The 9,595-nt window shown below is 37.3% G+C and overlaps 1 protein-coding gene and 2 long non-coding RNA genes across 3 annotated transcripts; 1 reads left to right on the top strand and 2 right to left on the bottom strand.

Annotated features, from left to right (window-relative positions):
- The first annotated feature begins 627 nt into the window (after nucleotides 1–627).
- Nucleotides 628–1,780, top strand: LOC149387390 (uncharacterized). The gene is made up of 2 exons (XR_016300750.1): nucleotides 628–1,064; nucleotides 1,734–1,780. It is a non-coding gene; the product is annotated as an uncharacterized LOC149387390 (long non-coding RNA).
- A 1,137-nt stretch (nucleotides 1,781–2,917) lies between these two features.
- Nucleotides 2,918–5,610, bottom strand: LOC149387389 (endoribonuclease Dicer homolog 2-like). The gene is made up of 8 exons (XM_089621851.1): nucleotides 5,391–5,610; nucleotides 5,014–5,217; nucleotides 4,718–4,935; nucleotides 4,336–4,610; nucleotides 3,820–4,247; nucleotides 3,615–3,715; nucleotides 3,346–3,389; nucleotides 2,918–3,263 (listed from the first exon to the last, which is right to left on the bottom strand). Exons 1-8 carry the CDS (start codon nucleotides 5,459–5,461, stop codon nucleotides 3,108–3,110), a joined length of 1,497 nt encoding a protein of 498 aa, XP_089477977.1. The 5' UTR covers nucleotides 5,462–5,610; the 3' UTR covers nucleotides 2,918–3,107.
- Nucleotides 5,611–6,713: 1,103 nt separating this feature from the next.
- On the bottom strand, nucleotides 6,714–7,160 carry LOC149387388 (uncharacterized). Its single transcript, XR_016300977.1, has 3 exons — nucleotides 7,092–7,160; nucleotides 6,854–7,003; nucleotides 6,714–6,755 (listed from the first exon to the last, which is right to left on the bottom strand). It is a non-coding gene; the product is annotated as an uncharacterized LOC149387388 (long non-coding RNA).
- Nucleotides 7,161–9,595: the final 2,435 nt, after the last annotated feature.

Here is a 9,595-nt window from a genome sequence, read left to right as displayed (position 1 = left end):
AAATTCATCCTATTTCTAACTATATATATATATATATATATATATATATATATATATATATATATATATAACTTCTATTATCTTCTTCATTGTTTCCATGTAATTCATTTTTTATGAACATATCGTTGAACTATGAGGTTAATTTAAATTCTGCCATGAAATATGTATTCATATACATCAAACATAATTGCAAAGATACGTCGTTGGTACAAAACATATATGAAATAATTGATTATAATTCAATAACGCCATTGTAAATATAAGAGAAATTACATTAAAGACAATGCAAAAAAAAAATCAACATTAAATACTTCGACCATATAAAATTATATAAGCTAATTTTTTTTTTAGTACAATTAGTCTTTTATAAAATTTTATTTGATTTTATGATTTAAAAATAAATAAATAATTTTCAATAATTAAAATTAATAGAATAAATATCTTCCGTAAGTATCAGAGGACCAATTCTATTGGCCCAACCCTTCCCACACATTAAGAGTATAGTAAATTTAATTTTAAACGTAGATCGTCGTTCTAAAATATCGGACGGTCAAAATCTAACCGACTATAAACAAAACAAATTTCCTCTGTCTTCTTCATTTTTCTTTTGTCATCCTCTCTCTCTCTCTCTCTCTCTCTCTCTCATCTGGTTTTTTAGGGTTACGAAAATAAAACATCTTAATTTCAGATATCCCTATCCCCTCTGTCTTTCTCTCTTTCTCTTCTCGTCAATCCGTATTCGTCTGTTTCTCTATCGTTAGTCATGCATTAATTTTTATTTTTTATTTTTTTTTGTATTTGTTCTGTCTGTGACAAATTCTTAAGGCGATGAGTGATGTTAATCGAGACGGTAGGGCTACGAAGGTGAAGGCGGACGCAATTTCGGGGATCGATGCAGCACGGGGCTGATGCCGCCCCGGGATGGGGTTTCCGAGCTCATCGTATAGGTTTAAAGAGTTCCCTTAAAATGTCTGTAGCTTTGAGGATGTGAAGCAAAGATTGCAGGTTCATTTGAGCTGAGAGTTTGTAAAGAGGCATTTGATGTCATGACTCAAATGGCTAAGGTTAGTGTTTTTATTTATTTATTATTATCTTAATCAATCCGTTTTAGAAAACTCATTGCCCTAATTTAGCTTCCTGGGTCGGTTTTTATTTATTTATTTAATTTAAATTAATATTTGTAGCTTGCATTATTCAACGGAATCTTTGTCATACTCCTAATATAGCCTTTGTTTGTCCTCTGTGTGTATTTTTCTAATATCTTCTCATGAAATTCGTCTATATTGATTGTTAATAACGCTGCTATATTGTGGCTGTGAAATCGTGGTTTGTGGCGGTGTTTTTTTGCTTGTGAGAAAGTTCAAATGGATGAAGAGTGAATGTCTCGGGAAACATGTGCTTCACTTTTTGGTTCCTTCCTATTTTGCTTCTCGTGTTACTCGTCTTAATTTAATCATGAATGTGATCTTGGTGTGTTGTTGTAATACTGGTATAGTTCTAATTTCTGGACTGGAAGAAAATATCGTGAGTACTTAAATAAGTCAGTACATATTTGACTAAGTAATCATTTAAGTAAACTAATTAAGTTGTTTTTAGATGCTAACATTTGAATTAGTGAATATATACCTGAATTAGAGTAGTTGTGATTTAGAGTACCTAAATTTTATTTTTTCCTTAACTTTTCTGTAAGTGTTGTTTTTGGAATTGGAACTCATGGCTCTTTGTATTTTAAGCCAGAAAAAAGGTAACTATGGTCCGGCTATTACCTTATGATGAAGATGATGCAAGTTTGGAAGAGCAGGAGATTTTGAAGAGCAGAGTGGTAGGCGTCATGTCTTAATTTAATTGAGTGTGTGTGTATATATAATAATATTAAAAAGCTTCTTGAAAATTCGGGCAGCTCCACCGATCAGTTCAGCAGAAGACTTCTGGAAGAGTCCAGAGAATCATCCAATTGCAGCACATCACAGCACAGTGCAACCGTTTTAATTTTTATTATTTTATAACCGTCACATATCTTCATTTTTTTTCTAATGTTAAAAAGACACTTCTGCAACTTTCCAGAAAAGAAAGGCCGTCGTCGAACAATCTAGATTTCCCTTATACTATTAAAGGGTATTTTCGTCATTTAGAGAATTGTCAGGGCATTTTTGTAATTTCAAAAAACTGTGTAACAGTTTTTTGAGTCTAGGTGAACAGGAAAACGTGGTTCTCCTTTATATATATATAATATATATATATATATATATATATATATATATATATATATATATATATATATATACGTGTGTGTGTGTCAGATGACAATTCAGTGTATACAGATTAAAAAAAAAATTAGAGTACAAAGTTTAGATTTGTTTCTTTGATGTTTGTTATCATTTTCTCCTCATTCTCATTTCACATATGAGTCTTGGTTATTTTATTCTCTCATTCTCGGTAGTTTATCAATCAGCAAAGAAAACCAACAATTATCAGAAACTCCAGAATCTGGTACGTCGGCTTTCCGGCGTCGGAGGACGAGTGCGTTAGGGCTTCCTCCAGAAGACGCCGGTTTCGGAACCCGTACTGGATTCTCATCTCCACCGCCGATACCGACTCTTCCATCTCCGGCGACGGACCGCCGAACTACACCGCCAGAAGTCGAGTTCCCACTTTGTTTTCTTTATCCAACACACCCTCAGGCTCCGTGCCTCACGTAGCGAACACGTTCGCCCTGAATTACGTCAACTACAACAATCGCTCCGTGCTTCGGCGGTCCGTCGCCGGAGATGGAAGAGTCGGTATCGGCGGTGGAGATGAGAATCCAGTACGGGTTCCGAAACCGGCGTCTTCTGGAGGAAGCCCTAACGCACTCGTCCTCCGACGCCGGAAAGCCGACGTACCAGATTCTGGAGTTTCTGGGCGACACGGTGCTTCAAGTCGGCGTGAGCACTCAGCTGATCGTGGACTATCCCGGAGTGGAGCCAGGACAGCTGTCCACTCTCAGGGCCGCCATTATCAGCACCGAGAGTCTCGCCAGAGTCGCCGTCAGGCACGACCTTTATCGATTCCTCCGCCGTACCGCTCCGGCGCTCGATTCCTCCGCTATGAGACATTTCATCCAATTTTTAACTCAAGTTATTAACATATTTTTTTACCCTAGCTGATTCGTTCGGCTCATCCTTGATCATTGGACAATTGGACGTCGAAGGCAAAGGAAACTGAAGAATGGGCTCGTCATATATATACTTAGCCCCAACCATCTCAGAAGTCATCTGAAAGACCTCGTTATGTTTGTGTTTTTTCTGTGAGAAAAAATATAAAAACACAAACATAGCGAGGTCTTCCGGATGACTTCTGAAAAACATAGCACAGCTCTGGTGGCAGCTCCACAGTCACATTAGTCGACTCTGCAAAGACAATCCAAAATCACATTTACAGATAAATGCATACGGAAAGGCAAGACTCTATCCAGTATTTTTAAATATTTGACTTTTCATGTCCATGCAGAATAGCACGTACAAGTGCCTCCATAAAAACGATGTTTACAATTTTGTTCAATTGCAAGATAACATCAACAAAAGCAATGAGGAGTATCGGTCCAGGTATTTCAACGAGAGAAGAGGAAGACAAACCTTTCTCCTGAACGTCTCTGCAGCGGAGATAATTCTTCACTTGGAAAAGTTTCCGCGCACTAAATAGTGGTTCATTGTTAAACTGCAGCTTGATTCCGTGCCTGGGGATTACAAATGAGGTGAACACTATTAGACTTGGTTCGTATATATATATATAACAAGATCGTGCCTGTATAGACAAGGAAAATATCAAAAGACTACGTACTCCTCTTCAAAGTAGTTCTTGTAGGTACGGACTTTGCCATTCCTAGTTTTTAAAGGCGAATTTGCACTCAAACCATTCAACATGCCAGTAGTGCAATAGCAATATCCATTATGCGGGGTATAGACCACTGAATTCCTCAGCATGCAAGAACATACCATACCATTTTTGGTATGTATCCAACAAGAGCTACCCGCTGCAAAATGACAATTGATGTGACCGTTCAGAAATTCTCCACTTGAAAATAGTGCAGATTTGACAGAGTCCCAGTCAATAATCATCGGTCTTCTATCAGTGGTGGTAGCTGGAAGAATAAGATAATCCAACTCAACACTTTCTGGTAGATTAAGCTGGTTGAGAACTTCTGTCAAATTATTCTTGACCATTAGAAGTCTTAGGAGGATGACTTGGAACCTTCTTGACCATAAAACCTGTCACCACCAATTACATAAAAGTAAACCAATTAATTTCCCATGCACAACAAATAAAGCTCAAGCAACACCGTATAAGAGATCTTACTTGTTTTCGGTTAAGACTCATTGACCCAATGTATCTTATAGACACTTGGATACTGCCTCTCCCAGCGCTCAAATCAAATTTGCTACTTGTTATGTCACTTTCAAACTGAGTTCTTGTGGCCAGTACAAGATCGTGTACTGAAGCCCCGTAAGTGAAATCTTGCTTCAGCTCAATCAAATAACAATGATACAACATGTCAGCATCAGTGGGACGATAAGAGCCAACGATTTCTGTAGGGACATAACGAGGCTGCTCATCTTCGTATGGCTGGCTCGCTGCACAGTCATGAACGAGTAATGCGTAATTAATAAAAAATTAATGTGTAATGCAAAGAAGAAAAAAAAAAGTTAAGCTAAAATCGGTGATGGGATTGGAAGATTACAAAGCTCTTTTGCCTTCTCTTCTTCCTCGAGCACCATATCAGGGACGAGCTTGTCGGTCAAAGCACCAATCTGATGAAGTTGCTTGCATCCTTCAAGGCATGCAATCTGCTTGAGAATTTTTGCTTTTCCAGTGGCGGACACAGATTGGATAGGACAGCTCATCGGCATGTATAAAGTGCCAGTGGTCTTGTCCCACTTTGGAGTAGGTTTGAAATACCTATTCAACACAAATAATGCAAATTACACTAAGAGTCGTACAAGGATGGAATACTGAATAAAATAAAATAAAACTTACCCATCAGAAGGGAGCCTTGAACAGTAAAAGTAAACCAAGACCACTTTAGGGACCAAAAAAACGGCTATGAACGGCGATGGCTTGCGGAGCTGATGAGCGTAGCTCCGAAGAAGCATTATCGCAATTAGAGTCTTTCCAGAACCAGTCTCCAAGTACACTATCGTGTTCTTCTTCAATCCTTGTTCCAGTGCTTCCAATTGGTAACTACACACACAACAGTCCAAAACTGAGGCATTAGAAACTTGAATCAAGCGTCACAGAGAGTTAAAATCTCTTTTCTTTCTCATCAACTTTCTAGGCAACCAAATAATTTAAGGAAAAAATTCAAAATAGATCAATGTACAAAATATAATTCTTTTGTTTCCTCTAAAACTCACTTTCGTGCCATTGGAAGAGGATCCGGACATACTTCCACGTTAGTATCGATTTCCATGTTCACTGACCCCATGGGAATTCTCTCTGAAATCGAAAATCGTAACCAGTATTCTCTCTGAAATCAAATGCACCAAACAGAGAAGCACACACCCACACGGTCACACCCACACGGTCACACCCACTCCCTCATTCACTCTAGAAGAAAAAACCCTAATTTTTCTCAGAGGCAAAGAGACTGTAAGAGACCAAGGGATCTATTAATTTAGCTTACTGCCCTTAAAAAAGTGAGTTTTTACTCCGTACAAGTTTCATTTTTAACTGAGTACCCTCTATACCTCTCTCAATATACCCTTTTCTTTTTTTATTTTTATTTTTTTTATTATTATTTTTAAACAAAACAGCAAATGAACGCATATTGAAAAGAAAAAAAAAACAGCGTACGTGCTTGGTACAGGGTTCTGGCTTGAAATCATTGAGTCAAGCTTCATTCGGGCGGTAGACATTCCGGTGGCGAAGTCGAGTTCCGACGACGACGACGATATTGACGGTGCAAAAACTCAACCCCTAAACAAATTAGGGCTTTGTGTTTAGGTAGTTTCATGAATGAAATTTTTATATTTCGAGTTTGATACTTCTTTTTGTTGTGTTAGACTGAAAACTTTGTTAGTTTTGAACCTGAAAACTTTGTTAGTTTTGAACCAGAAAAATATGTATCCAACTCAATGAAACTTTGATTGGAAAATATTTTCGAATGTTGAAGATGATCGTCGAACTCTACTGATACTGGTAATTTCCAGTAGATCAGTAGAGCAGTAGAGTTCCGGAGGTAGAGGTATCCAACTCAATGAAACTTTGATTGGAAAATATTTTCGAATGTTGAAGATGATCGTCGAACTCTACTGATACTGGTAATTTCCAGTAGATCAGTAGAGCAGTAGAGTTCCGGAGGTAGAGCAGTAGATCAGTAGAGCAGTAGAGTTCCAGAGGTAGAGCAGTAGATCAGTAGAGTAGTAGAGTTCCAGAGGTAGATCAGTAGAGCAGTAGAGTTTGATTTAAGCATGAGTCTGTACACTGCAGGAGAACTTCCATTCCAGTCCAATGATTTCGTTGACAAATTAGATAACGTAGGCGAGACCGGGAATTCAAGGTAGTCGTCAAGTTTGCGTCGAAGCCCGACCTCCATCACATGCGCCAGTTTCTTCAAGGAAGACAGCACGATATGCCGCAAGAAACCATACAAGTGTTGGATGTTGTCCTCCGGCAAGCTCCAGCAATGAAGTAAGGGTGAATGTCTGTTTAGAGTGTTTATATATGTTGGATGTTGTCCCAGGGTCGGGTTGAAAAAAGACCTCCCAACAACAGTATACCTGCGTCAAAAAAACATATGTATAAGAAAACAAAAACATATATAACTACAACAATCACTGATAGTATTTAAACACTCTAAACAGACATTCACCCTTACTTCATTGCTGGAGCTTGCCGGAGGACAACATCCAACACTTGTATGGTTTCTTGCGGCATATCGTGCTGTCTTCCTTGAAGAAACTGGCGCAGGTTATGGAGGTCGGGCTTCGACGCAAACTTGACGACTACCTTGAATTCCCGGTCTCGCCTACACATGTTTCAAACGCCGGAATGATATATTAGTATGCATATTCTTAAGAAAATTAGAAGGAAAAAAAATTAGAAATAAGAAACACCTCTTGGAGGATCCTGATGGTCCATCGTTATCTAATTTGATAACGAAATCCTTGGACTGGAATAGAAGTTCTCCTACAGTACTGAATGAGATGATGTCTTCTGGGTAGTTTGTCTGGGTCGCTCGTTTAGCCGAGTCGTTTCCTCTGGTGTGTCTTGATCGAGTTCACCGATTCTTGATGGAGCCTCGATCCGCCCATGATTACCTCGACATGGGTGGATGAGGGGTATGACCGCGCCCTTTGTGAACTGCCTCCGTAACCGCGTTGCGAGATCAGGTCATGACGTAATTCAGGGAGAACGTGTTCGCTACGTGAGGCACGGAGCCTGAGGGTGTGTTGGATAAAGAAAACAAAGTGGATATTTCTGGGAGAAGTACCAGATTCAGTTGAAGTATGCTAGTTGGCTGCCCACCAATCTGGAAGCTCAACAAAGCCAGCCTCTATTCCGATAGAGATCTGTACAATTGCTAAGGGGCAGCGTTACATGAAAAGATTGAACGAGATGCAAGTTCGTAATATGGTTCCGGAGGTAGAGCAGTAGATCAGTAGAGCAGTAGAGTTCCAGAGGTAGAGCAGTAGATCAGTAGAGCAGTAGAGTTCCAGAGGTAGATCAGTAGAGCAGTAGAGTTTGATTTAAGCATGAGTCTGTACACTGCAGGAGAACTTCCATTCCAGTCCAAGGATTTCGTTGACAAATTAGATAACGTAGGCGAGACCGGGAATTCAAGGTAGTCGTCAAGTTTGCGTCGAAGCCCGACCTCCATCACCTGCGCCAGTTTCTTCAAGGAAGACAGCACGATATGCCGCAAGAAACCATACAAGTGTTGGATGTTGCCCTCCGGCAAGCTCCAGCAATGAAGTAAAGGTGAATGTCTGTTTAGAGTGTTTAAATACTATCAGTGATTGTTGTAGTTATATATGTTTTTGTTTTCTTATACATATGTTTTTTTGACGCAGGTATACTGTTGTTGGGAGGTCTTTTTTCAACCCGACCCTTGAATAAATTACATATAAAAAAGTATATTTATTCAAAATAGGCAGTCAATAATAGTATATAATAAATTAAACGTTGACTAAATTTAAATAAGAGGAAGAACCTCGAGCTCGTCATCGTCATCCTTGAGCTTGTTGGCCTCGAGCTCGTCGGTCTTGAGCTGGTCAGCTTGGCGTTTTGAAGTAGATCTGTCAGTTAAGTAATTATACATGAATGTCAATAAATGCCAATAAAATAAATCTCAGAGTTGTTGGAGTTCTTGATTATGTTGATTTCTCGAAACTACTTTAAAATAGAAACTGACAGTTGAGATCTATTGAGAATTTATTGACAATAAAATATATCCTTTTAAACTATCAATAAAATACATCCTTGTAAATATATAGACAATATATTGAGAATTTATAATATTTGAGATTTTATTGACAAATATGTCAATAAATTGACATTCATGTCAATATATTGATAAATATGTCATTAAATTGTCATTCATGTCAATAAATTGACATATATGTCAATAAATTGACATTCATGTCAAAATATTGACAAATATGTCATTAAATTGTTATTGACATTCATGTTAATATATTGACATTCATGTCAATATATTGACATTCATGTCAATATATTGACAAATATGTCATTAAATTGTCATTCATGTCAATATATTGATAAATATGTCATTAAATTGCCATTCATGTCAATAAATTGACATCCATGTCAATAAATTGACATCCATGTCAATAAATTGACATTCATGTCTATATATTGACAAATATGTCATTAAATTGTTATTGACATTCATGTCAGTATATTGACATTCATGTTAATATATTGACATTCATGTCAATATATTGACATTCATGTTAATATATTGACATGAATGTCAATATAATAAATTGACATTCATGCCAATATAATATATTGACATTCATGTCAATATATTGACAAATATGTCATTAAATTGTCATTCATATCAATATATTGATAAATATGTCATTAAATTGACATCCATGTCAATAAATTGACATTCATGTCAATATATTGACATTCATATTAATATATTGACAAATATGTCATTAAATTGACATGTATGTCAATATATTGACATGCATGTCAATATATTGACATTCATGTCAATATAATAAATTGACATTCATGTCAATAATTCAACAATTTAGATTGCTTGGGCAGATTTTTATGCAAACACCACCAATTATAAAATTGAAATGTAAATCAAAATATAAATGTATAATCCTCGGAGAAGTCCTACCACAAGCAGCTCTCGGTGGCGGAGATCACCAACATTTTGATTTTTCCTTCAAAAAGTTTGAGAGCTTGGGCAGAATTCTTTTTCAAACACACCAAATTATAAAATCAAATTGTTGGTGATCTCCGCCACCGAGAGCTACTCGTGGTAGGCCTTCTCCGAGGATATGACCGGAGCATAGGATTATACATTTAAATTTTGATTTATATTTCAATTTTATAATTGGTGGTGTTTGCATAA

The sequence above is a fragment of the Urtica dioica genome, chromosome 8, assembly GCF_054948205.1.
Source record: "Urtica dioica subsp. dioica isolate 48M chromosome 8, U.dioica_male_clone48M_v1_H2, whole genome shotgun sequence".
NCBI lineage: Eukaryota > Viridiplantae > Streptophyta > Magnoliopsida > Rosales > Urticaceae > Urtica > Urtica dioica.
This window is presented reverse-complemented; position numbering and strand designations above follow the sequence as displayed.